The sequence below is a fragment of the Lonchura striata genome, chromosome 33 (assembly GCF_046129695.1).
Source record: "Lonchura striata isolate bLonStr1 chromosome 33, bLonStr1.mat, whole genome shotgun sequence".
Classification (NCBI taxonomy): Eukaryota; Metazoa; Chordata; class Aves; order Passeriformes; family Estrildidae; genus Lonchura; species Lonchura striata.
Genome location: NC_134635.1, coordinates 1,011,746 through 1,038,787, shown reverse-complemented (window position 1 = coordinate 1,038,787; position 27,042 = coordinate 1,011,746). Strand labels below are relative to the sequence as shown.

At 48.4% G+C, this 27,042-nt stretch overlaps 1 protein-coding gene across 5 annotated transcripts in view; it reads left to right on the top strand.

The window, feature by feature from the left end:
• The window catches only part of UBAP2L (ubiquitin associated protein 2 like), a 29,960-nt gene extending 4,329 nt beyond the window's left edge, over window positions 1-25,631 (top strand). The window contains exons 3-29 of one of the 5 annotated variants that reach the window (XM_031506861.2): window positions 287-364; window positions 1,434-1,544; window positions 4,311-4,479; window positions 4,787-4,882; window positions 5,581-5,626; window positions 5,940-6,049; window positions 7,551-7,610; window positions 10,880-10,932; window positions 12,392-12,477; window positions 12,914-13,085; window positions 13,948-14,149; window positions 15,305-15,582; window positions 15,861-16,033; window positions 16,707-16,896; window positions 17,484-17,538; window positions 17,982-18,156; window positions 18,339-18,411; window positions 19,047-19,242; window positions 19,333-19,421; window positions 20,073-20,126; window positions 20,718-20,799; window positions 21,928-22,145; window positions 22,234-22,339; window positions 23,479-23,546; window positions 23,839-24,036; window positions 24,510-24,545; window positions 25,021-25,631. In XM_031506861.2, coding sequence (XP_031362721.1) covers window positions 287-364; window positions 1,434-1,544; window positions 4,311-4,479; window positions 4,787-4,882; window positions 5,581-5,626; window positions 5,940-6,049; window positions 7,551-7,610; window positions 10,880-10,932; window positions 12,392-12,477; window positions 12,914-13,085; window positions 13,948-14,149; window positions 15,305-15,582; window positions 15,861-16,033; window positions 16,707-16,896; window positions 17,484-17,538; window positions 17,982-18,156; window positions 18,339-18,411; window positions 19,047-19,242; window positions 19,333-19,421; window positions 20,073-20,126; window positions 20,718-20,799; window positions 21,928-22,145; window positions 22,234-22,339; window positions 23,479-23,546; window positions 23,839-24,036; window positions 24,510-24,545; window positions 25,021-25,116 — 3,270 coding nt within the window. In that variant the 3' untranslated portion in view covers window positions 25,117-25,631. Of the gene's footprint in view, window positions 1-286; window positions 365-1,433; window positions 1,545-4,310; window positions 4,480-4,786; window positions 4,883-5,580; window positions 5,627-5,939; window positions 6,050-7,550; window positions 7,611-10,879; window positions 10,933-12,391; window positions 12,478-12,913; window positions 13,086-13,947; window positions 14,150-15,304; window positions 15,583-15,860; window positions 16,034-16,706; window positions 16,897-17,483; window positions 17,539-17,981; window positions 18,157-18,338; window positions 18,412-19,046; window positions 19,243-19,332; window positions 19,422-20,072; window positions 20,127-20,717; window positions 20,800-21,927; window positions 22,146-22,233; window positions 22,340-23,478; window positions 23,547-23,838; window positions 24,037-24,494; window positions 24,546-25,020 lie in introns of all 5 variants that reach the window. The other 4 variants (XM_031506860.2, XM_031506862.2, XM_021532221.2 and 1 more) reach the window with 4 other exon arrangements.
• The last annotated feature ends 1,411 nt before the right edge of the window (window positions 25,632-27,042 follow it).

Genomic DNA, 27,042 nt, shown 5'->3' with positions numbered 1-27,042 from the left:
GTGGTAAGGTCTGCCCCAAAACAGATGTGGTTTGAGTGGCTGCTGCTTATCTGGTGCCATGAGGCCATTCAACAGTATATCCCTTTCTTCCAGACTCCTTGCTCCTTTTTCAACTCCCTTTCTCCCTGGAGTTTTCCTTCTCTGACCCTTGTTTGTGCCTTCTCTTTGCCGTAGTGATTCCTTTCCAGGGTTTCCAGAGAGCTTGGGGTAGCAGAATGGCCTTTGGAGGATGGTTTGGAAATGCATCACTCTGACAATGTGCTCTGTCTCTCCCTGATTTCTTTAGGCTACTGCAGAACAGATTCGACTTGCACAGATGATTTCGGACCACAACGATGCTGACTTTGAGGAGAAGGTGAAACAAGTGAGTGTGGAAAACAATGGTGAACTCTGACAGGAAGGCAAGATCAGTATTGGGAGTACTGTGAATGCTGGGAGGGTGGGAGGGACACACCTGGCTGCTCCCTGAATTTCCTTGGACTGGCTTCATACAGTTGTATCATGGCATGGTTTGGGTCAATAGGGACAATAAAGGGTCTTCAGTTCCACCCCTGTGCTATGGTGATATCTTCCACTATCTATCCCAAGTTGTTCCAACAGTGCCAGGGCCTCACCAGGAAGAATTTCTTCTCAATACCCTGTATAACTCTGCCCTCTGGCAGTGGAAAGCCATTTCCCTGTCCTGTCACTCCAGGCTCTTGTCCAAAATCCCTTTCTAGCTCTCTTGGAGCCTCTTTAGGCCCTGGAAGGGGCTCTGAAGTCTCCCTGGAGCCTTTACTTCTCTAAGCTGAACACCCCCAGCTCTCCCAACCTGTCTCCAGAGCAGAGGGGCTGCAGCCCCTGGATCATCTCCGTGACCTCCTCTGGACTCACTCCAGCAGCTCCTCGTCCTCCCTGTGCTGGGGACCCAGAGCTGGAGGCAGCTCTGCAGGGGAGGGTCTCAGCAGAGCAGAGGGGCAGAATCCCCTGATGTGGATGAGCCTAGGACAGCATTGGCTTCCTGGACTCCCAGTATACATGGCCAGGTCATGTTAACTCAAACCCCCAAGTCCTTCTCCTCAGGGTTGCTCTCCATCCGCTCTCCCCCAGCCTGTCTTTGTGTTTGGCATTGCCTTGATGCGGGTGCAGCAACTTCAGTCCTGTTGAATTTTTAGTTTGTTTCTGCAGGTAACAGTGTTATTCTGAGAAAAGGAGATTGTAGTGAAAGGAGGGTCATGGTGAAACAATGGTAACTCAAAAAACCCCAGCCTCAGTCACTTCTTGTTGAGGAACACAACATTAAGCTGAGAAGACTGGGGAGATTCCCTAGGCCTTCAGATTTTGTTGAAAGGTTTGGTTTGGGATTCAACTCACTTGCCTCCTGAGAGACCCATAGAGATTTTGGTGCCATCTTGGTTTGGAACATGCTGACCATGGTGTTGTCTTCTCTACAGCTGATCGACATCACAGGCAAGAACCAGGATGAGTGTGTGATTGCTCTGCATGACTGCAATGGGGATGTCAACAGAGCCATCAACGTGCTGCTGGAGGGCAATCCGGACACGGTAGGATTAGGTCCTGTAAATCTGGTGGGGCCTAGTTCAGTCTAACTGCCTATTTGCAGGTGAGGCATCCAGTAAGGTCAAGATAAGGAGAGCCACTATGACTGAGTAGTTCCACAGGAGCATGCACAGTGTGACTGTGACCTGGCTGCTGAATGCTGCTCCCAATGGGCTTGCACAGACTGTGAGCATAGCCCTAGGTTTGAAGAAATAGAGGAGAAAATGCCAGAAGTAATTTCCTTCCTATTACTTTTGAATCTAAGCAGTTCAGCAGTAGTATGCTGGCATCTGTATGTGCTTTGACACCAGTGAGTATGAAGGAACTTGCCTTTACCCATCAGGGCTGAGTAACCTGCATTCAAAGGCAGGTGTGTGTCAGCTGGGGTTCCTTTCTGTCAGAGCAACATGGTTTTTGTATCTCTGACCCTAAAGATTCATTTCTCAGTGATGCATTGACTGGTTTCTGTACTACTGCCTGTGCTATAGTTTTGAGGGCCTTTTTTCTGTTTTTTGTTGTGGAGTTGGGCTTGGCTGCTGTTTCTCATGCAGGTGCTTGTCTCAGGCAAGCTGAGGTCAGCCCCAAGAACAAGAGTGCTTGCTTAGGAGGAACCTTCCACCTGCATGCAGGGTGTCATTCCTTTTGTGACAAAGACAGCAGAGATACAACCCCAAGAAAAAGCCTAGGAATGTGAGATCCGTCCTCCCAAACCACTGCTGATATCACGTATCCTCCTGGCACCCTGGTTTGGTTGAGAGTCTAAATACCATTTTAGAATATTATGCTTTAGGTAATTTTTTTGCCTGTGATGGGCCCTGGGGGTTTGTGGATGAGCTGGACACGTCAGACTATATTTTGTGTATTGCATCTGCTCCCCAGTGTCTGGTTCTCTGCTTGCTTTGGCTTCAGGCAAGTTCTGTACAGCACATGTAGGTGTTCCTCCTTGTCTTTAGAAAGCCCTTTTCATTGACAGTTGAATAAAGTAGCTTTTGGAAATCCTTATAGAAAAGGGAGTGATAGGGATGTGCATTACTGAGGTACAGCTTTGCCACAGCTGTATTCTCCTCCACATCTTTTGTAATCAGTGACTTCTAGTCAGAGAACAAACCCCTGCTATCACAGCTGTTTAACTGCCTAGAGAAACACATTGCTCATGAGTAGCACCCAGGACAGTGTGCAGCACATAGAGCTGTGTAGCAGCTCCTCCTTTCTTGGATGAGCAGCAGGAGGCCCTGCAGGGCAGGGCCATGGAGAGGCAGGCAGGGAGCTGGCACAGGAAGTGCTGGGCTGCCACTGATCCAGCCCAGTGGCCTTGTGGTCACAGGCAGCCCCTGCAGTGCCATTGGTCAGGCACCTTGGAGCTGCTTCTGACCTGGGTCTAGTTTGTGCAGCCATCCCAGAAAGGGGATTTTTCTTACAAGAAACAGACTTGATTAAACAACAGTTCTTGGTTAGCTACTTGTTAGTTGCTTGGGTGCTCTGGTGCTGAAGACAGCTTACCTGCTGAGCTAGATACTGGTAATGTATTGTATTTCAAGTAGTAAAGGAGAAAGTATGATCTTAGCATTAGATTGGATTTGGTTAAAAAAAAAAAACTTACTTGAAAAATGTTTACTTGGAATACTGTAATTTTAAAGTTTATTTCTGAGACAGATATCTATGGAGAAAGACTTTGGAAGACTTGGGTTTGATGGCAGTTTGTGCCACTATGTTGTTGGGTTTTTTGCCATTGTCCCTGCATGCTGCCATTGAAACCCAGCTGTCTGCCAGTTGCGTTTTCAGGTGATTGTCAATGACTTAAGACTATTTTTAATTGTTCTAATAGTGTGCAGCATCAGTTTAAGAACATGACGCCAGTGCAACTGTCAGAAGATACATGGGTGCAGGCCTATGGCAATGAGCTGGAGGCAGGCTTAAGATTTTGCAGTTGAACTTGCCTGTTTGTTAACTTCTGTGATGCTTCTCTCCATCTAAGATGTTATTGAAGGGAGAGGTTTTGTTAATAACTTTGCAACTGCTGAAAGAGCTTAACCCAAATATTGACTGCAGATCACTATGAAACATTTACCTGGGTTATTCTGAGAGCTCCTGATGACCTGTGTGAAAAGGCAGGCTTTTTTTCCCCCCTAAAGCAAGGTAAATGTATCCATGCTTTAAATTCTAGAAGTATCATGACATCTCTGTTGAAGAATTTTAGTAGATTTTTGCAAAAATAGAGTAACTCCTCTCCTGTTACCTCGAATTGCATGCCAGTCAACAGAAAGAAAGCTTGGCTCAAAGGAAGATGATGTGCTGTATGTAGACTAATAGACTCCTTAAATAATTGATCTGGAAACCATTCCTGAGGAGAACTGAAACACTTACCCCCCGCAGCCCCCCAAAGTTACCAGACTAGCCCAGACCTGCGAGGCCTTGGAGGGAAGTATTTCAGGAGCTGGGCAAAGAATCCAAAAGAGGCTCCAACCCCTGATGTGGTCCCAGATGTTTATTCCATGGGAGGAAGAGGGAAAGAGAGCAAACAAAGAAGGGACAGAGCTTTAGCTAGCCTCAGTACAGGAAGGGCTACTTGGCTCCCAGCCAATTGGGTCAAGAAGGGAAGGAAGGGTTAAACTAACATGGTCACACTACAGGGTCTCTGGGGAGGGAAAAACCATTCCCCAGAGCAATACATTGAACCCTGTTATATTCTGTCGCATGTTTAAATCTTTGTGTATTTGCACCTTTCATTGATCTAAATGTAATTAATTTCTCTTCCCTCTGCAAACCTTCAGCATTCCTGGGAAATGGTTGGGAAGAAGAAAGGTGTCTCAGGACAGAAAGAGAGCGGACAGACGGAACCCAGTGAAGAAAGCAAAGAAAACCGGGATCGAGAGCGGGATTTCAGCAGACGACGTGGCGGGCTGCCGAGGCGAGGGCGAGGTGCCACCCGTGGAAGAGAGTGTATGGACCTTCCCTAAATTTAATAACTCCCAAAACCCTCACACTGAAGCACTGTGCTGTGTAACAGCTGTCAGTAGAGCTTTTTGGGCAGACACATGTCTGTGTATGGATATGTTCTGTGCTCCCCTGTCTGAGATGATTCTTTGCGTGATGCCCTCACTTAACATCAGTTTAAATCAAATTTTCAGGGAGCATGTGGTGATCTGCTCCCCCACACAGCCACTGTGTTTTGGGGTTTGAGATCTGGTCTGGCATCCTTGTTAAAGCAGGATGAGTGTTGAAATGTCTTTGCATTGTTCTGTTTCAGTTCGGGGCCAGGAGAACGGACTAGATGGTGCTAAGAGTGGAGGATCTTCTGGAAGAGGCACGGAAAGAGGGAGGCGGGGACGTGGCCGAGGCCGAGGTACACACGGGATGTGAAGTCCCCAGGGGGTGGGAGAAGATTTACATCATGTAGCTATCTCCCATGAGGTGCCAAAGCCACTTTTATGGGAGGAATTGCCAAACTGAAAATATACACTTGATTTTTCTGTTCTTGTGCTTACTTTTAGTGCGTACATATTGCTTTCCCATGTTAAAGATGCTACAAACAGCACCTAGTTCTTGCATCACATCCATGGAATTTAGGGAAAAAAGGTGCTTTATTACAGAGGTGGAAAGTTAAAAAACTCAAGGTTAACTATTTTAGCAGTGGCCAGTGGCTTGTTAGCAACAGAACCTGCATTCTCATTCTTGCACATGTATCTGAGCACCATCACTGGCTTGGACTTTAAATACTTGGAGCAGAAATTAGTTTTACCCCAGAATCTGCTGCTTAGGAATTGTTTTTGGTGGTCACATACTGCAGAAATCAGAATCTAGGGTCCAGTGCTTCTGGTTTGTGCCAGCTGAAAACCTCATGTGAGCCTGCATTGCTAATCATGCTGCCAGCCAGCTGAGGTCACTCCCATACATCAAAAGATGTTGCTGGCAATCCCATCAACCCAGGAAGATCCTCTCCACTTTCATATTCTGGTCATCAGAGCTCTGTGTTTGTTCAAGTGTTTATTTTCCCAGTGGTGTAGAGCCAAGGGACAGCTGTGCATGTGTGTGTGTTTACAGGTGGCTCTGGACGGCGAGGGGGAAGATTTTCTGCCCAAGGCATGGGGTAAGTTCCACTGACACAAACCACAACAAAAACAAAAGTCTGTGCATGAATGGTAGTGTTTGTATCGGTCATTTCTGTTCCCATTTTCTTTTAGATTGCTTTGTTTGGTTTGTTTTGTTTGGTTTTGTTTGTTGGTTTTTGTTAATAAGGCCCAAGTTGCATCATGGTAACTTAATTTTGGGATGGCTGCTGTAACTGAAGCATCTTGCTGCTGAGAGAAGTGCCTTGTGATATGTGTTATGGTCTGAATAAAATCAATTGCTTTCAAAATGCTTTAGCAGAGTGGTCATTTCCATCCTTGTATTTCTTACAGAACTTTCAACCCAGCTGACTATGCTGAGCCAGCCAGCACGGATGAGAACTATGGGAATAGCAACAACACCTGGAACAACACTGGGAGCTTTGAGCCGGACGATGGCACAAGTAAGAATCTTCACATGTGTGTGTGCTGGCTTGTATTGAGAGTGTGAGTGGGTTTTGCATCCATCCAGCTGCAGTGAGGACATTCTAGGCAGGTCTTAGGCTCAGGAATGGAAGAACAGGTGTTGGTTCAGAGATGGATTCGGTCACCCTGATACTTTGCACCCTTTGCACATTAGAAACGGGAGCTGGATGATTGCTCTGGGGTGAGCTTGTGGGTGCTGTTGCCTGGCAGAGGCACAGGAACACTTGCCTCTATTTTTTTTTCCTGTAGAAACCTTGTTAGTGCTTGGAAAGGTATTTTTTATAAACTGTAGTTTGATAAGCAGATCCAAGATCTCCAAGTGTTTGGTGCATCATTTTAAGAATTACACGGATGTATTGCTCTTCATCTTGATACCGAGAGCATTCTTTCTTTCATGGTGATCTTGCTCAACCATGGTGGGATAGGACTTTGTTACAGAAACGAGCTGAAAGCAATTCTGCTTCCTTCCTTGTTTGGAGCAAACATATTTGCTGGGTGATTCTGAGCACCCAGCTGCCTCTGCACATTCTCCTGCATTGGAGAACTGGTGCTCTGGGTTTTCTTTCATGTATGCACAATATTGAGACACAGGTGAACTGAGATTTTGCAGTGTGAGAATGGGACAGTCAAAGTTCTTGCTTGTAAATAGCCTTTTTTGAGGGATGGGGGAGGAGGGCAGGGCTCATCGGTGGTTTTGTCTTTTTTATGGAGCAATCTGGCACCACTGCAAAGTTAAACTATTTTTCCGCAATCACCAAGTATTTAAGTAAATACCATGTCTTGGGTGTAAGAAGCATCCACACCTGTGTTAATGGTGCTTTAGACCCCTTACATACTTCTTGGTTTTGCTGAAAAACTGATAGGTTTCGAAAGAGAGAATTAAAGTCCTGTTAACTGGGATACCTTTTACTGCATACTGTTGGTGTCAGGGAGAGGGTGGGGGTGGTTCATTTGTGTTTTCATAGGTTTTGTTAATTTTTTTTTTCTTCAGAAAAAAGCTGTTGTGAAAGGAGGGTGTTTTTGTGAAACATCAGCAGACAGAGTGATCATCTTTGCAACGGAGATGGGATTTTTAATACTAGAGGGATGGACACAGTTTTGTGTGCTGGAAGTGTGGCTGTCTAGTGGGAACAGGCTTCTGTTTGAATGGTTTTCATTTTCCCTGTGTTGGTTTTTTGTGGAATTGTGGAATGAAGTGGGATAGAGTGTGGTTAGGGGGAGAACTGAAGATATTTCTGATGAACAACTCAGATTTGGTCTAGTACTACAACACAGCTGTAAAGTTTATTGTGCAACACCACTGGTCACCTGTGTTGTGTGTGGTTGTTTTGTTTCCAGTTTAGTAGCCACAGGCATCTCTTTAAATTAATATCCACAGGTACAATGTGACTGGTGTACATGGGGGCAATGAAACTCACCTACACGTTCTAAAGTCAAAATTTCACTGGTTGTCTTTCTTTTCTTTTTTTTTTGTTTCAGGACTTGATTTCATTGGGGGTGAGGGGTCAAATTATCCCCGAAAATTTGACACTGCTCCTGGTACGATACATCCAGGTGCACTAACTGCCCCGGATACCTTTACTTTATAGCTTTTTTAAAAAAATCTGAAATATCTGTGGATATGTCATTCTTCTCTCTTAATTTGTTCATTTTAATTAATATTTGACATTTGTTCTGACTGTGCTTTTACTAACCTTGAGACCTTGAATGTAAATTGGGAGAAGCTAACACCAATTCCTATGGATTATGCAAATTTTAACTTCAGCCATTGCTTCTGGATGTCCAGAGCAGCTCTGTGTCCACAGCGCTGGTGGCAGAGTATGGCACCTGAGGCAGGAAGTGTGAGGCAGCTCAGTCATACTCCCTGTGCCTCACATCCCCAAAGCTGTCACTTGCTGTTGTCCCTGTGCCTCCTCTGACCTCCCTGCTGTTCCTGCTGAGGGTCACCACTGCTACCAGGGCAGCTGCTCTGGCTGAGCTCTCTCTGTGCTTTTCCTCTGCTTTTGGCTGCTGCTGGGTGAGCAGTGCTCAGTGGCTGCTCTGGCATGCTCAGCCTGCCTGGCTGCTCCTCTTCACCTCCCTGCAGTTGAAGATGATGGTGGATTTTGAGATGACAGGGATGCTTGATGGCAGAGCTGCTCTGTGCCTGGCCACTTTTATTTCCTGCTCATATACCATTATCCTTATGAGGCCAAGAGATGCCCATGAGGGGATGCAGTTTGCCTTACATCTACAGAATTCCATTGTGTCCACAATAAGGCAAACATCTGGTTTGTTTCCTCCATCTAACCTGAGATTTTGAAGTTGAGGCTAAGGTCCCAGAAGAACTTGCCACTTGACTCTTGGAGGTCAGGGCAGGAGGAGAAGTGTTGAGGCCAAGGAGTCTCTCATGCAAGGGCCTGAAAGCAGGCAGACATACATGTTGTGCTTCTGCTGTGTTGGAGCATTCCGGGTTAATCTTTAACTTCCACAGGCAGCACAAGGCCATCTGCTCCAGCACTGCCATTATGATTTTGCTGCCCTTTGGCTTTGTTTGGATTAACATTCCTTGTAGGTGCAGAGTGGGGGCCTTTGGGTGTGTTGCCTTCCTAGTGCAGGGTGACAAGCCTGCATCCAGTCCTTGCGTGGCAGCAGACTGCCTGCTGGGCTGTGGGAGGAGCAAGCTGGGTGGTTATCTCCCAGTTTAAAATGAAGAGAGAGTGTATTTGGTAAGGGATTTGAAAAACTTGGAGACACAATGCAATATTTTTCCTTCACCACATTCATATTTGCACATGTTCTTGGCTTAATTTTATTTTTCCTCTTTTTCTTGTTTTGAGGCACTTAAAGACCAGCAGCTTTTTGAAGGGCTTTCTGAAAGTAGAGGAAGGCTTGCTGTTCAGAAGACCACCCTTCTGAAATGGTGTTAGAATACTCAGGGTATTGCTTGTGTTGCAGCTCTCCCCTTTGGAAGAGCTTGATGGAGAGCGATGCTGTTGGTTTCTTTAAAACTTCCCATGCTGTGCTAGTTGGGAGTTTTCTGGAGTGTTCCTGGTGAATCCATCGCAGGTCTTTGATTCTCCATCTGCCCCTTTGTGTGTGGGGAGCTCGAGCCGTGCTGAGTCAGTGTCTGATATTTGAGGAGTAGACTTGCTGGGAAAGCCCTGTCAATGGCTGTTCTTCATCTGCAGGGTTTCCTTCTGCTTTTAGTGCTGCTTTTCTTTTCTTATTTTCTGCAAACAAGCAAGACTTAAGAGCCCCATGTTATGTTCTGCATGCACAAGCTCTTGGGGCAGCTCTCCTGTCTTCCTGCTCTCTGGGCCAGCTGCAGGTACATCCAGCTCCCACTTCACCTCTTGGGTCAGGCTTGGGCTAGAGTGATCTTTCTGATCCATGAAAATTTGGAAAGCAGCCTTCTCACTACTGCTGTGAGGGCACCAAAAATCTAAGGATTGTGGGAATTCAGGTTTCTAAACTGCAGATGTGTTTTGCATTGGATGTGTTGATGGTTCTGGCTGTGGAGGATGGGGTAGTGTGCCTTAAGACTTCTGGCACTCTGGCAAGTATTGTTGTATTAATATCTGTATTTCAGACTTGAATATATAAAAAGGTAAATCCTGGGGACTTCTTGAATTGGCTCAATTCATCAAGCAAGACAAAAAAGCAATGAAAAAAGACTAATTTATTGATACTTATTTCATGCACTAGATCCCCCAAGTCTAGACAAGTGGTTGTTTAAATACACAAGTGAAGTCTATATGGGGAGATCTGTGTCCTGCAGAAGAGCTCAGAATGTTCTCCTTCCCCACACACTTTATGATGTAAAAGGGCTGATACCAGCTTGTTCCATCCAGTAAGTGTCTTCAGGATTAACCGTGTTGGTGCTCTCCAGTTTTCTTGATCTGGTTTGTGTGGACTGAAAATAAGCTGCACAAAATGAGACTGGCTTTATGCTCTGAGGTTTATGGGGATGTGAAAGCTCCTGCTGTCTTCCCAAACCAAATTTTAGTTGGTAAATGGAATCTGAAACTGACACATAATATTCAAAGTACACAGAGTAAACTGTGATGGAAGCAAGGATTGGAACAAGTTGAAAATGCAGCCAGGCAAAACTCTTTTTCTGGTAAATTTTGCTCGCCTAAAATGTACTGTGTTGGATTGCAGCTGAGGTTTCCTGCTTTTCTCCCTGGTACTTCAAGCTGCACACTTTGAGCATATCTCTGAAACTGGTCACAGAAAATGCAGGAATCCCCTAAATTTTCTTTTCTGAATCCCATTTGCTTGAGCACAGGAGGTTCTGGAGCGCTGAGGTTTCAAGATTTTTCTTCTGATGGGGTGGAAGATGAACCATGGGAATGGCTCAGTTATCCTCAAGTTTTATAGAAACTTGAGATTTACCTGTATGGTGAGGTTCTGTGCCAGAGCTGGCAGGAAGCCCACAAGGGAGGAGCTGCTGGGGTAACACTGCTTGCAGGTGCACAAACCTACAGCTACTGCAGTATAAGGGAAAGACAGGAAAATGGCACAAGGAGGCTGGGGACAATGCTGGGGCTTCCTTGCAGAGCTCAGCTTCCCTTTTGGGTGTTGGGAAGATGTGCTGTCAGCCCAGCAGTTCCTCTTTTTCATCCCAGCCTTCACCAGCAAGGCAGAGGCAATCCCATCACAGCACCTTGACCATAAAAATCCTGAGTTGAGATTGACTGCTTTAATTGTCTGATTGGCAAATACAAATCCTCCTGGCTGCCTGCAAAGCTCCCCAGTGCTCCCCAGCTGTTGGACATAGAGCTTTGATGCATGCATAACTTCTGTACCTGTTGTTGTCCTTATAGGTGCATGGAGGGCAGCGACAGAAGAATGGGGCACGGAGGACTGGAATGAAGATGTAGGTATTTTCTGAACCCATCTCTCTGTGCATCTGCCAGCAGGCTGCTGTCCTGTCTGTACACACAGAGCTGCCAGGGGAGCTCAAAAGCCCATCCTCCACAAACCGTGGATGGAGCCCCAGGCAAGCTCCCAGCCCCAGGAGCTATGATGATGAATAAGTAATTGTTGCATCTTCTACAGGATATGTGTTATAGAGCTTGTCATAGGAGCCCAAGACAGGAAGAGCTCTCCTGGGGCATTGAGGCTGGTCCTCTCATTTCCTGTAACTGCAAAATGGAATTCTTCCAAAAACTGGCCTGACTCCACACAGGCTTTTTGCTCCACTCCTCTGGTGGTGTGGCAGTTGGGGAAGATTTGCCTTTGATCACACCAGCAGCAGTTTCATGTTTTCATGCACATCATGTGCCTCTGCTGGTCCTTGTGATTTGAATGGAAACAAAACTCTTGACTTTACTTTCTGACATGCTCTTTGGTGTGTCTCACCATCTTGTGTCACTCTTGTCTCCTTCAGGAGAGACTGGACATTGTTAGCACCTTCTGTTAATGCCTATCTATAAGTTTCTTCTGAAATGGGCTTCAGTCCCTCTCTGAATCAAGGAAGGACTTCTCGTCTTGCAGATGGGAGCAGAGTTGGACATTTTAGTGTGATTGTTAGTTTTGTGTGCTCATTTTGGCTCAGCTGACAGAATGGGCAAGCACAGCAAGCATTTGTTTGCCAGGCACCACCTGGGGGAAGCACTGCTGCTGTGTTCAGAGATATGAGCAGCTTTTCTTTGTTCAGTCAGGTCTCTGCTAGAAGGGAGTTTCTAAGAGCCTTTCTTACTCTCAGTATGTGTGAGATGCTCCCAGGAGTTCTGGATTTACACTTAAACTCTGGCAGTTCAGTTTGTAGCAGCTCCTCAGTCTGGAATAGAAGCTGTTGTGTTCAGATATGTTTCAGGCCATATTTCACAGGTCATCACTAACCTCCAGCAGATTTTGGGCAATATTATTTTCCCTTCCATAGTTGATCTGTTGGTCAGATCATCCAAGTGAGCCCAGATCATTGGAAGCTTAGCTATGGATCCAAAGTTTCTCTTTGACTTTGTTACCAGTGCTTGCACCTACTGAGCAGGGGCTTTTGCAGGTCTGTGCTGCATGCCATTGACTCAAAGCAGCACCCCAAAGTCCTAGGGCAGACCTAGGGAACTTACAGACTATGGGAAATTTGTAGAAGCATTTGAGAGTTTTTTTTTCCACTGGCATATGACTTGTGCGCTTGCCTGAGAAGAAACAAAAGAAATAGAAACTAATTCTGATGAAAGCCAAATGCTAGAGAAGTTTCAGTATAAGCACTTGAATTTTTTTAGTTTTTCTGTGGTTGTTTGACTCAAACATTCATGTGCTTTGTGTCATAGGCACTGTTATGAGGTGCTGCTCTCACTTTTGGATTCTTTTTTTCCTTTTTTATCTTTTAGCTGTCAGAGACAAAGATCTTCACAGCCTCCAATGTGTCTTCAGTGCCTCTGCCTGCTGAGAATGTGACAATCACAGCTGGACAAAGGTGAGAGCCCATGGTGATGCTGTTTTCCTGGAAAAGTGGCACATGAGTCTCAGAGCAATTTGCCATCTTCGACTAAACCTTACTAGCTAGTTAAAATGCAGCAGCTCTGAATGAGATGGTGTGGATTTAAATGGAAGAGTTGATTTAGGAGTTACTGGGTCCTAATCCTGGATTAGAATTTTCCTAGGCTCTGTTGCTGGTTCTTCAGCTTTGGGGGAATTTTGCTGGGTTAAATCAATGTAAAGTGTGATTTAAAAGCAAAGGCCGTGCAGGGTCTTGCTTGGTCAGTCTTTTTGAGACTGATACCAACAGTTCTGAGTTAGCATTCTGCAGGTTCCTTCAATTTGTGAAGTAAAAGCTGTGAGGCTCGAGGGGGAATACTGTTCTCATGGAAGTGGGAGCTTCTGGTAACCTCAGTGGGTCTTTGTCTACCCAGAATTGATCTCGCAGTCCTGCTAGGAAAGACACCCTCTTCTATGGAGAATGAGTCAACAAACCTGGAGTCATCCCAGACTCCTTCCCTGGCGCAGCCACTGGTGTTCAGCAATTCTAAACAGAGTGCTCTATCCCAGCCTGCCTCTGGAAACTCCTTCTCTCACCACAGCATGGTAAGGAAATGCTGGTCTCTGCCAGTGGGTGTTTGGCTGAGGTTGCTTTTATCTCCTGTTGTTGTATCTGTTTGGGTAATACAGGAAATACAGTCCTGATGCTCGTTGCTTGGGACTGGTAGAGTGAAATAATTTGCTAGTCTGCTTTAAAAGCAGTGGCCTGAAGTTCATTGCTCAATTTGAAATAATTGTGATAATTCCTCCCCTTCTGCCTTTGTCAGATTTGCAACACATGCTTCATTCCTGCTTAAAGGAAAGGAAAAGCTCTTTTGGTCCAGGGCTTGCAATTCCAACAGTTTGAGAAACAGAACTGGTTGGGAACTGGTGTGGGGTGGAATGCTGGCACCCACTGACAGGAGAAGGAAGGAGACATTGAGTCAGAGTCAGGGATGTGCATAGACTTGGGCAGATGCTGCTTTGTGTAACTTCAGCAAAAAGAAATAAAGTTTGTTTACTTAATGGTGAGATAGTTGAGGAAAAATTTTCAAAACCACATTAACTATAAAGCCAGGATCTCCTGGTGTTTTTCTTTTAGTGGAACTGAATGCATGAGAATAATTCAGTATGTTTTTTAAGATCCTGTCTGTTAACTCCCTTTGTAACCCCCTGTGACACTGTACCATGGCATGGGTTGGGCAAGAGATGAGCATACCTGTGTTCACACACGATGGAGGCTGGGAAAGGAACATGAGCCCTTCCTGCCAGCCGTGTGTGTGTGTTTGGAGCTCAAGAGTGTTGAGCTGAGGCACCCAGTGAGAAGAAGCAGGATACAGTGCATTTGGGTTGATGTTCAGAGATGTCCTCTGAGCCAAGTTCCAAGCCATGGGAGACATTGACTTTTATCTCCTTGCTGAAATTGCAGGTGAGCATGCTGGGGAAAGGGTTTGGAGATGTCGGGGAGGCCAAAGGCAGCAGTACCACAGGGTCGCAGTTCCTGGAGCAGTTCAAGACAGCCCAGGCACTGGCTCAGCTGGCAGCTCAGCACACCCAGCCTGCTGGGAGCACCACTGCTGCTTCCTGGGACATGGGATCCACCACACAGACCTCGTCTCTGGTGCAGTACGGTAAGAGGCAGCACAGCTCCCCAGAGGGGAGGGAACGTGTTTCCCCAGAACTGCAGGGGCACGCTGGGAGCAGGGTGGGAGGGATTCAGCAGAGGATCTGTTCACAAGTTCACAACCAATTTAGCTGAGCTGGAAAAATTAAGAGAGCTGTGAGTGAGACTAAAATGTAATATTCTGTGTGAATCTCTCCCTGTTCTTTTTATACTTGGAACGGTTGAATCTGTCATTCCAGACACTTTCGGGGCCAGGGATCTGGTGTTCTTGAGCTTCTCAGTGTGCAGAACTACTTCCCAGTGTAAAGCTGTGCCAGAAAAAGTTCTGAAAGGGCACCTCTGGAGAATAGCTCCCAAATACAAGTGCTTCTCCCTGCTGAACTCCTACTATCTTTTAAGGGAATTTTAGGGGGATTTGCTCTTAAATGCCAAGAAGTAATTCTATCACTAGGCTGGCATGAGGGAATAAACAGGAATTGAGAGGCTCTTTTCAGATGAGAAGCTGAGTTTTGGTGTGGTTGAGTGCTGGTGTCATTTCCTTCAGCTTGTGCTTTTTATAGGGAAATGGCTCTGGTTCAAATCTAAGCTGAAGAAAAATTGAGCTCTGTCCTAGTGACAGTCAGTGTTGCCAGCTTCTGATCTTCTCAGACAAGAAGCCTCAGAGGACAGTCACAGAGAATAGGAATTGATTTTGAACAAACTGTGGAAAGGCTTAGTCAGATGAGGAAGGTGGTGCAAAGACCTGAGGGTAGGCAGCCCGAAGTAGTGATGTTACTTGAAGATACCTAGTCCCTGCAGGAGAAGGGTGAGGCAGTGGAATGCAGGACTGATAACAGATGGGAAGGAAGTGGCCTGCAGGACTCTGACATGCAGTGTCTCCACATGAGGGACTCTGGAGCCCAGCTTTTCTTGGAGAATAGAGGACTTCTGCCATGCAAGCTGACTTTGTCCTCTAGGGACGGTGGAAGCAACTGAGGGAAGAAGGGCTTTAAAAGTCTTGGCATTGATGGTAGTGAGAATGTGAGGCTGGGAGCAGAGATGCTTAAGTTCTCTGCTCTCTGGCAAGCTTCAGGATGAAACATAAAAAGGGTTTCTTTTTCTTGGTAACCATCAGAATTTGATTTATTTTTAAGGAAACAAACCCTGCTGTCTTGTCCCATAGATCTCAAGAACCCAACAGACTCTTCTGTGCATAGTCCCTTCACCAAGCGTCAGGGCTTCACATCAACTTCAACCATGATAGAAGTGTTCATGCAGGAGAAGCAGCCTGTGGTGACAGCCTCCACAACCACGCCGGCACCTCCATCCTCACCACTGCCCAGCAAAACCAATCCAGTTCCCCAGATGTCACCAGGGTCCTCGGACAACCAGTCCTCAAGTCCCCAGCCAGCACAGCAGAAGCTCAAGCAGCAAAAGAAAAAAGCATCATTAACATCAAAGGTGCAGAGCAGTGGTGGGGAAGGAGACATTGGGTTTTGTTAGAGCTGCAGTAACAGCCATTTGGGCTGCTGAGGGAAGGTTTGGGCTTGGCCTCCCTGTTGCTAGCACTGAGCGTTTGTGGGGATGATGGAGTTGTGTGCCTGCCTGGGTTGAACAGTGTAATTCAGGGGCTGCAAGCCTGTAACTGCCATTGTGTGCAGGGAAATGAGGGTAATAAAGTCATTCTCTGGGCTAATCACAGGGAATGATTGACCTGTTCTGTTGTTCCTCCCTTGTAGATTCCTGCACTTGCGGTGGAAATGCCTGGCTCGTCAGATATCTCAGGGCTAAACCTGCAGTTTGGGGCGTTACAGTTTGGTTCAGAGCCTGTTCTTGCTGAGTATGAATCGACGCCCACAACCAGCGCCGCCGTTAGCCAGTCTCAGAGCAGCCTCTACACCAGCTCGGCCAGGTGGGGACCAGCAACCTGTTCATCCAAGCAGGCAGCTTTGGAAGTTGGCTGATCCTGTGGACTGGAGTTGTCGTGCATACTAGTAGACCCTTTCTGACTGTGCTTTGGTCACAAAGGGGGGACAATGTATGCAACAGCAAAGCGCAAGTTGCCAGCAGACTCAATGGGCAGCTCTGTGGCTCTTTGGCCTGCAGTACTTGCACAGTAAACAGTTTTTCTGCTACCCTTAAACTGTGTTGTTGAAAACATAGAGGGGGAATCCCCAACACAACTGCTCCATGTCTTTGGTGAACAGATTCTGAGTGCTTTGTCCTTTTTGCCTGGCAAACTTGGACACAGTGGGGTAGGAGTATCTTTGGTGATGGTCCGTTTGTCTTCTGTTGGGCTGATCCTTATGGCCAGTCCTTCAAGTACTGGGACCTGAGTGGTGGCAGCTCATGAAGGGTTGCCTAAGGCACAGCAGTGTGTGAGGCAAGGCTGCAGCTGTGTGTCCATGACTGGGCTAGCCCTGCTCTCTGGGCACGTTTCTTGTCTTGGCTGCTTCATTTATACTGGTGCTTGGGGCTTTTTGTCTTGAGTATTTGAAGTGAAGAGTCTAGTCTCAGCCAGCAGCTTACAGCAGGGGTGTTTTAGAGGAAAATGGAGGAACATTTTTTTTTTTTCCCTTTTCCAGTGAATCTTCATCCACAATTTCGTCCAATCAAAGCCAGGAGTCTGGTTACCAGAGTGGCACAATACAGACAGCAACATTTACCTCCCAGAACAGTGCTCAGGGACCACTGTACGAACAAAGATCCACCCAGACGAGGCGATACCCAAATTCTATCTCCTCTTCGCCCCAGAAAGATCTGACCCAGGCTAAGGTAAGAGAACAGCTTTGCTCACCCATTGTGCTGAGTGAGCCTCACGTGTGAAGTGTCTTGGGGAAAGCTGAATGGCTTATCAAATGGTTCTGTAATCCTTCAGCCTCACTGTGTGGCTGGTGGGCTCTAATGAGAACTCTTCTGGCTGCTGTGTTTTGTGCCTGGGTCTGGATCACTGGGGTTAACAGCAGTCAAGCTGATTGCAGGGCATGTGTTGTGTCAATGAAGAGTTACCCTGCTAGAGAGGGGCACTCACACAAAGAATTGTGTTACGGATTTGGTTATTGTATGCTGCACACCAGTTCAGTAATGTTATGTTTGGCTAATGAACTTGGATTGAGAATGTTGAGGCAGTCTTAACTACCAGCAGCAGAGAAACTTCTTGCACTGATTTCTGTAATATACAGCTGGGGACTATGCTGGCATGGGACTAGACCTTGGGACTGACCCAAACAGTCTGGTGACACATCCTGGTAGCGGGACCTTTTCATAACTGCAAGAGAGTGTGAGAGAGAGGTGACACTAGCTCTGCCTCTGAAAATGTGCAGCTGTAATGCCCAGTACTCCTTTTTTCTCTTCTTCCTCAGAATGGTTTCAGTTCTGTACAACCCACGCCATTACAAACCACACAGGCTGTTGAAGGTAAGAGTCTTGCCAGTATGGCAGGTGTCCTGTATCTCTTGTGCTCATGTTCTCTGCTTTGAATTAGAAGCTTTATCTGTGCTGATAGCAAGTTTTTTCTTTGCTGGACTAATTGCTGCCATTCAGATTATTTGTTTGCCTCAAAACATTCAGCTTTCTGCTGATCCTTGAGTTCCTTGAAGGGTCACCTATGACAATAACTTACTCTTCTTTGTGTGTGGAAGGCATTTTGTCTGTAGGCCTCGAAGCTCTTTGCAGAGCCAGTGTTAGTATTGGGGTAAAGTGAGCTGTAGAACACAATCATAAGTGTATATCTGTTTGGCAGCACTGAGGGAAGCCCCAAATCTCCCAGCTCCTCTAGCTGAGCACTTGCTGGTCCTTGCCCTTGTGTTACCTTCTGGAAGTTGCCAGTGACTGCCCTTAACCCAAAGCTTTGTTCTTAGGTGCTACGGGCCCTGCGGTGAAATCCGACTCCCCCTCTGCTCCCAGTATTGCACCTCTCAACGATGGGGTGTCTGCATCATCCTTGCTGACAACAGCCAGCCAACACTCAACAGCTCTGAGCAGCCTGAGCCACAGCGAGGAGCTCCCCAGTACAACCACTGCCCAGCTCAGCAGGTGAGTGAGTGGAAGGGGTGGATTTCTGAAGAAGCAGAAATCTATAGCAGACATCAGAGTCTGTCTCATGCAGTGAGGAAGACTATGACTCATCCCATTCAAGCAGATGGGAGATGGGATGGTGCTACTGATGTTGGCTCTCTCACCTTGGTCTGACAACGTTTTATTTCTCTTCCTGTCAGTGCATTACCCACCCAGCAGAACAGTCTGTCCTCATCCACATCCTCTGGGCGAACATCAACTTCAACCCTTCTGGTGAGTCTGGGTATGATCTCTCACTGTGTACCCTGTTTCTGCTCCGCTTGGCAGGGTCTGCTGGGGAGCTTGACCTTGGGGCTGCAGCTGTGACAGGAGCTGCCAGGCTGCTGGCTGTCCTGCTGGAGTTTGGATGTTGTGTGGAGAGAGACAGCAGGGGGTAATGTCACAACACTGTGCACCGGTGGCTCAAGGCTGTTGACACCCTGCCTATTTCTGACTGAGCAGTGCCTTCTTTTGAGCCTGTAGTAGCTCTTGAAGGTGCTGCAGAGTTACAGCCACGTGTCAGAGCAAGCTGGTAGCTGATGCAGTGGAACCAAATATGTTTACTGCTGGAGCTCTTGCAGTACAGTTCCTGGGTATTGGCTTTTGCAGCAGAATAAATTGCCCTGCTGCAAAGGTGGTGTCAAGCCCTGTTCCGCTCATTGGACAGATGTGTCAGGATGTAACCATGAGGGAGGTCTGTAAGTGTTAGGGATTGGCTGCTGTCAGGACTTTGGACTTAAGCCAGGCTCACTGCAGAAGTATCCAGATGCAGACAGAGGTGCATAATGTTCTGTGTAGCAAATGCCCTGTGGTAGCTGTGCACTTGGTTCCATCTGCCTGATCCCCTGACTGCTTCCTTCCTTCCATAGCACACAAGTGTGGAGAGTGAAGCAAGCCTCCATTCTTCTGCTAGTACTTTCTCCACCTCCTCCAGCACGGTGTCAGCTGCCCCACCGGTTGTCAGCGTTTCATCCAGCCTCAGCAGTGTCAGCAGCCTGGGCCTCAGCCTCAGCAGCAACTCCACAGTGACGGCCTCGACTCGCAGCTCTGTTGCAACCACATCAGGTACTTTCCTGGCTACTGCTGCACCAGAGAAAGGTGTGACAGGTAAGAGAGTGAGCTTCACTGGAATTTTCCTTTCTCCTCCTTTTTCAGGAAAAGCCCCTCCCAATCTCCCTCCTGGAGTCCCACCGTTGTTGCCTAATCCATACATCATGGCTCCGGGGTTGCTACATGCCTATCCGGTGAGTGGAGCTTCGTAGTGTGTGTGTCATGCCAACAGGTCCCTCCCAGCCCCCTCTGCAGCAGGGAGGGATGTAGCGTAGTGGGGAAACAAAAAACTGTGACGTAGCCCAGCAAGACTGCCTTGGACAGGCAGAGTTTGGACCTGCTGTTTTTTTCCATTATTTCCATGTGCCTGTGGGGGTAAGCGTGTGTTGTGATCACCCCAGGGCAGAGTCTACATGCCTGTTCTCTGCAGCCTCTCCAGCCTTTTAAGAGTCCTTGGGCAGAGCACAGTGTGTGGAAGCTCAGAGCTGTGTTAGAAATACGGTGTGACAAAGGGCAGTCAGGGCAAGGGTAGCAACAGCCACAAAGTCTAGGGGTGTGTGTCACACCCTCTCCTAAAGGTGAGGACAGATTTCAGTTTTGAGATGATTCCCAGAGAGAAACTATTGAGTGGCTTTATGGTATGGAGCACTTTCCTTTGAACAATTCCCAGAAACTTCTGGCAGCATCAACCTGTCTCAAGGCTCTGGCTGCCTGCGTCTGGTGGCTTCTGTGGCTGCTGACCAGCTACTTCTGGCTTTCTCTCATGTTTATCTAAATGTTTAATCTAAAATTGGGTGTCCTTATGTTGTCCATGTCCCCAATGTCATCTCTGACTCTTTTTCTAGCCGCAGGTGTATGGATATGATGACTTGCAAATGCTCCAGACGAGATTCCCATTGGTGAGTACTGCAGAATGACAAGGGCACACCACTTCCACTGGTGCTGCTTGGGTAGAGACAAGTCAGCTGAAGAGCTGGCAAAGTGGTGTGCTGAGTGGATGCACCTCTCTTATTGCAGCAGTGAGGAGTTATCAGTTGCTCCTTGGCACGTGGGGAGTTGCCAGCATGCATTATTCATACAGCACTATCCGTTGTGGAGCCAAGGAGCACGTGTTACAACACAAGGGCTATTATAGAGATTCACCTCTGATCCGTGACAGAGCCAGTGACTAAATACCTGATGAGAATGGGCTTTATTTAGCAACAGGACATGTCCATTTTATTGTGAAGAGGGGGGAAAAGTCCAGCCTGTTTAAGAGCTGCATACCAGTAGACCTTATCTGGTTCTTCTAATAGCCAGATGAGGGGGATGGTACATGCTACAAAAACCTGGGGCTGCTGTAGGTCATGATCAGCGTAGAAGTGGCTGGTTGGACTGCAATACTCAGACATATCTTGCAGCTACAATACAGAAATTCCTCTCTCCCAAATATACTGCTTTGCACTTTGGACAGAGCTGATAAAACGTCTTCTTTTGTTTTTATTCATCAGGATTACTACAGCATCCCATTCCCTACACCCACCACACCACTGACTGGAAGAGATGGCAGCCTGAGCAGCAATCCATACTCTGGTAGGGAAAAAGACTGCTCTGATTCCCATCCTGTCAGGGTTTGTGCTGCTCCTACTAGTGTCCTGTGTCTTTGTCCACTGGAGCTCCTCTGCACCTGCACTGTGCCTCCTGCACTGCTTTTGGTTTGGAGCATGCTTCTCACAGCTAAATTCTTGCCTTTCCTTTGAGCATCTGGTTGTGTTGAGGTCTGATACTGGGAAGAGGTGGGCAAGTAGGATTTAATGGGGCAGTTGGAAAGGGAATGAGGAAAGGCTGAAAGATTCTTCAAGGCCTGCAACTGAGGGACTGCTTTCCAGGTGGTTGTGAGGCAGGTGGTAAGCAGTGCTTCTCAAGCACCGAGAGTAAAAACAGAAACACAAAATATGGAGAAATTATTTTTTTTCTATGGGACAGTCTCATGGAGAAAGCAAGTGAGAAATTTGAGACCTGTCAAACTCAACCCAAGCACCCAGTTGAGTGCATGACCTCGCAGTGACCTTGGTGAGTGCATTAATGCACTGCCAGTCTGCAGTGGGCAGTGTCTGTGCTGAGCTTTCACATGCTTTAGGAATTGCTGCACTTGGAGGTTCACTCTTTTTCCAGCAGCACTTCTCCTCAGCTTTGGCAGAGCTGGTTTGCGTGGAAGTGCTTTTGCCCAGGTGAGGCTGAAAGAGCTCTATGAGCTTTGAACTATGTAAAGCTCTGAATTGAGAGTGTTTGCATGGAAGAGCCAAGCGAATGCTCATCAAGATCAGAACAGGGAGCTTCCCCCAGCCCTGCAGCCGAGCCCTGCACAGCCCAGGCAAGGACCTGGGTTGTGTTCAGTCCTGCTGGTGGTGCATGGAGATGGATGAGGGACAGCTCTAGCATCAGGCTCTACTAGCAGGTTTATCCAGTGCCAGACTGTAGGCTTAGCTACTGTGGCTTCCCTATGCCTCTGTAGTCCTGTTAGGGCCAAGGAGCAATTAACAGCTTCACCTTATCAGTGTGCAAAAGTCTGAGGACCACAGTCCTTGGCACTGGCAGGAGGTGGGGGGGAGGGGGTGTGATTGAAGTCACTGTTTATCAAAAGACTGGATCACCTTTGGGCTGAGTTGAAATGGGCCAGGATCTAGCATCTGTTCTTCACTCTCTCCTCCTCTGTTTCAGGGGACTTAACAAAATTTGGCCGTGGTGATGCCTCTTCCCCTGCTCCTGCAACAACTCTGGCGCAGCCTCAGCAGAGCCAGACGCAGACTCACCACACCACGCAGCAGACGTTCCTGAACCCGGCGCTGCCTCCTGGCTACAGTTACACCAGTCTGCCATACTACACAGGGGTACCAGGGCTCCCCAGCACCTTCCAGTACGGGCCCGCCGTGTTCCCTGTGAGTGTCCCAGAGGCAAGGTGTGTGATTTGGACAGAAGGGTGGCGCACCAAAGCCTCTTCTCACTCTGTTCCTCTCTGTTCTGTAGGTTGCTCCTACCTCTTCCAAGCAGCATGGTGTGAATGTCAGCGTCAATGCATCAGCAACCCCTTTCCAGCAGCCCAGTGGCTATGGCTCTCATGGGTACAGCACTGGTAAGAGACCAACAAAGAAGAGCACTTTCCACAGCAGCAGGGTTTGCTCCCAGGCTTACTGGCTGTGATAGGGACTGCTGTCTTACAGCAGTAATAGAGAAAAATTTCAGAGGTGCCCCTCCCAAGTAGTTTGATTATCCTTAGAAAGGCCCAGGATTGTTCTGCATCCAGGCCTGGAGCAGGTTTGGGGGTTACAGGTCACTTCAGTGCCCTCCTCTGTGCTCCACAATCAGCTGTCTAGGCCCTTGCATTACTATCAGAAGCTTAAGCTGCTGAATGGGTTGGTTTGTTGGTTTTTTATCTGCCTATACGTGATTAACAGAACAGCAATTGTTCTGGGTTTGAATTTGTTTCCCACCAGTGTTTGGCAGACACTTTCTAAGGAAGTGTCCTTGATTCAAAGATGCAGGAAGGTCGTGAACCTGCTGCCTGTCTTCGTACTTGGTTGGTGTCTGGCTGACTTAAACAGGACAGCATTTGGCTCCCTCTACCAGTCTTTAAATTCCTCTTGTCACTTTTTTCACTGCATTAGAGCCCTTCAAGATAGTATTTTCTCTTTGAGAAGGTATTTCAGCTTTGTACCAGGTCACCTAGTGCTGACTCCTTTAAACTGCTTTCATTTCAGCACTTTTTCCATGTATTAAATGATGCATGAGGTGTCCTCTGGGCCACCCTCTTTTATGGACAGCCAACACCCCATGGGGCTTGCCCTGTCAGTCACTGCATCAGCCATCCCAATCTATAGCTGAGTTGCCTTTACAGGCAATTGCTTGTTTTACACCGGAGGAGCTTTTGGGCTGTTCTTGCTGCTGTGCCACATGCTGTGGATTTGTTTCCCTGTCTGTCCATTGCATTCCCCAGCTCTCCTCACACCTGCTGTTTTCCATGTGTTTCTCTGGGTGGCAGCCTGCCCTTCAGCTGGTTTCTGGAGGAATTTTGAAACAGTGTGTCCAGCGCCAAATAACTTTTATTGGGTGCTTTGCATGTGATCATGCCTTGGCCTGGCTGCCCAGGCCAGTCTGTCTGTAGATCTTTTCTGACTGCTGGAGCTCTCCACCAGGTACTGCTGGTGTTAGCAGCAGGCAGCTCCTGCTGACCCACTGGCTGCTGCCTAACACCCACCTCTCCCTTCTCCCCAGGAGTATCCGTGACATCCAGTAATACAGGCGTGCCAGACATCTCGGGCTCTGTCTACTCCAAAACTCAGGTTAGTGTCTCTGTGCTTCCTGCATCGCTGGGGAGGAGAAGCCAAGCTCTGAGACAGCCTCTCTGGGCAATGAGGTCTCTTCCACTTGGATCAGCCAGCCAGGGAGAAGGGAAATGCTTGACCTTTCCCAGCTTACAGCAAATCCAAGCCCAGAAAGAGCCATAGGAAGATACTCTCTATCCGTTCTCTGTACTGCCGGCTGACTCTGGGCTTGTGATGGGTAGAGATGGGGAGGAGCACGGTGCCAGCCTGACTCCCCGCCCTTATTCTGCCGTTGGCATCTCCTTCTTAGCAATCCTTCGAGAAGCAGGGATTTCACACTGGAACCCCAGCAGCCTCCTTCAACCTGCCTTCGGCGCTGGGCAGCGGCGGCCCCATCAACCCTGCGACAGCAGCGGCATACCCCCCCACCCCCTTCATGCACATCCTGACCCCGCATCAGCAGCCTCACTCGCAGATCCTCCACCACCACCTGCAGCAGGATGGGCAGGTAAGCAATACCCCTGGCACCTCAGCCCCTTGCTGGGCTATCTCCTAGGGCTCTTGCTCCCCCTTTACATCCCTGGTCCCTCTCTCCCTCCCTGCCTCCCTCTCTCATGCTCTGCAGCGGACACATGCAGTGACAGGCACATGCTCAGACCTGCACATACACACAGGGCTGTAAGAGGATGAGGTGAGAAGGAAGGCCTGGGGTGTGCTCTGCCAGGGTGGGTACTCAGCACAACCCCCTGGCTACCAGCCTGCACCAGATAGGGCCAGGTAGTGCCCCCTCATGCAGACACATCTGGGGCACCCCACCCCCCCCATCCTCAGAGGGGCAGCTCCGCAGACCAGCACCAAAGGGGTTCCTCGCCATAGCCATGACCCTGCAGGAGCTTTCAGGTCTAACCGTGGATTTCTATTGTCATAGTTTGTCCCTTTATTTTACATATCCTGGTACTGCAACAGCTTCCATATTTGCAGATGATACTGTGCTGCCAACGCCAGCAGGAGGATCAGGTAATGAACTCTCTGAAAATGCATTTGCCGTGGGCTCTGCCCCTGCCCCTAAGGCTCCCCAGGATCACGTAGCCCCTTCCTTCTCCCCCATGGCCCTGCGAGGTGAGGAGAGGCCCTCAGTCAGTAGATGCACACACATACATTTGCGCGCAGACACAACCCACACCGACCCTTCCCTGTCTCCTCTCTCCCTGCTGCCCACAGCCCTGTGTGCTGCTGGCCTGGAGCAAGGTGTGGAGCCGAGGGCGGGTGCTGGGGTACGGCAGGTGCAGCTGCAAGGTGTGCTGGAGGCTGCCCCAGCGCCAGGGAGCCGAGTTGGGCTGAGATGGATCGGCGGCTGCTGAGGAGCCGTAGCCCAGAGCACCTGGCCAGGGCCGTCTCTGGGGCCCAGGCATGGCAGTGTGACCCCGCAGAGTAGGCCAGGGGTGCTTCCCCTGCACTCACCACCTGCTTCTCCTTCTGCCCTTTCCCGCAGAGCGGCTCCGGGCAGCGCAGCCAAGGCAGCTCCATCCCCCAGAAATCCCAGGCCAACAAGTCCGCCTACAACAGCTACAGCTGGGGCGCCAACTGAGGCCGGGCCCCTCGCCACCACTTGCTTCCGGAAGAGAATCCCAGTGCCCCTGATGATGAGGAAGGATCCCAGGGAGGAGAGAGCCCTGCAGCGGGGAGCGCCCGGGCCCCCAGCCCCAGCAGGGCCCCGCAGGGCAGGCCGCAGGCACCTCTGCGTTGTCTGTCTTCAGCCACTTTCCTGTTGTATGTAATATAGAATTTGTATTTTTTTCTTTTTTTTTTTCCTTTTTTTTTTTTTTTCTCTCTCTCCTCATTCAGATATGAACCGTTTGCCGTAGGGGCCTTTTTTGGTTTTTACTCCTTTCTATCCCCTCTCCCATCCAGCTGCCCCAGAATCTCTCAGATCCAAAGGAGTGGAAGCTGCGAGTCGCCTACAGCAAACCCCCTTATTATTAGGATTAAGACCAGTAATTGATATGAGCAGCATTGTAAGATTAATTAGTTGAAGTGTTTTTTTTGTACCGTGTTCTAAATTTAATGGATAAATGTGTCTTGTATATAAAAACAAAAACCCCATGCTGTCCTCTAGTTCTCTCATTTCTCCCCCACCCCGTCGAGGGGTCCCCCCTGGTATTTTATGTTCTCCATCTGCGTCCCTCCATCCTCATGGGCCCAGAGTGCAGGTCCTGCCCTGCTTGCACGCTGTAAGTATCTTCTGCTTTTGGGTTGGGGATTTTTTCTTTTTTTTTTCCTTTTTTTTTTCTGTTTTGTGGGGTTTGGTTTGGTTTTTTGGGTTTTTTTTTTTTTTTGTTTTTTTTTTTGGTTGGTTGGTTTTTTTCTATGCAGTCCAGATCTTGTATTTTTCAGTTCTACCTGATCCCTTCAGCTGCAGCCCCAAGCGGGGATTTACTGAAGAGAATAAAGATCACAAAGTGATGTGTGTATTTTTTCCACCTTCTCAGCCTCGTTCCCTATTTTTGGTGCAGGGGGTGGGTGGCCCTGGGCGGTGGGGGCAGTGCTTCCCCCACCCCTCCCCAGCTTCTTGCTGGTGTTTTTGTCCCCTCATTTTGTGGGTTTTTCCTTTTCCCAGCTGCAGCACTGGGCAGACCCTCACCCTCTGACCACACTGCTTCCTGCTGAGCTCTGCCTGCTGTCCCCACTGCTCTGGTGCTGCTGCTGCTCCCTTTGGGGGTTGGGGGGTGCTCTCCCTAGCCCCTCCTCCCCACAGTCATGGGGCAGCCTGGGACGGTGGGCACATGACGGAATCTGTGGTATTTAAATTAGTCCGATTGTAGAAAGCCTCTGTCTTTCAGCCCCGCTGCCAAAGAAGAAGTGGTAATTTGTGCTGGTTTTCAAGGTTGTTTATTCTTGCTTATCTGTAACGTGTTCTGCTGCCCTGCCGCAGCTCTGTCCTGCAGGGCAGCATGTGGGGCTCTGCCCTCAGTGGGATGTGACAAACATTAAATACCAGAAACTCCCTGGGCTGGATTTACAATAACGTGCCAATATCTGTCACCTATGTTGGACAGTGTGTCCCCAGCCTAAACCAAATGAAAAATGCCAATACCAGAGTAAAACATGAAAGACATGAAGAAGAAGACAAGGCATACCAAATTTCCTCTATCTTGTCCCCTTTGAACCCCTTATATAGAATCCTAAAATTCTACTTTGGCACCTATGCCACACTAATTATTGCTTATATCAAACACTCAGAGCTTGTAACTCATCCTGTAAGATTGAAAACTTTTCCATGGCCAGAGATCACAGCCAGTGTCTCTGGGGGCTCTGTCCAGGGGGTTCCTGACCCCTGCCAGGGTCCCAGGGCAGCCAGAAGGACGCCCTGGACTCCCACAGGCACCGGGGAGGGCAGCGGGACCGCTGGGAGCCGTGCCCGAGCTCCAGGTAAGGGGCTGGGGGCGCCGCCGGGGCCCTCGGGCCCTGCGCGGGCCGGGCTGGGCCCGTGGGGCTCGCTGGGCGCGGAGAACGG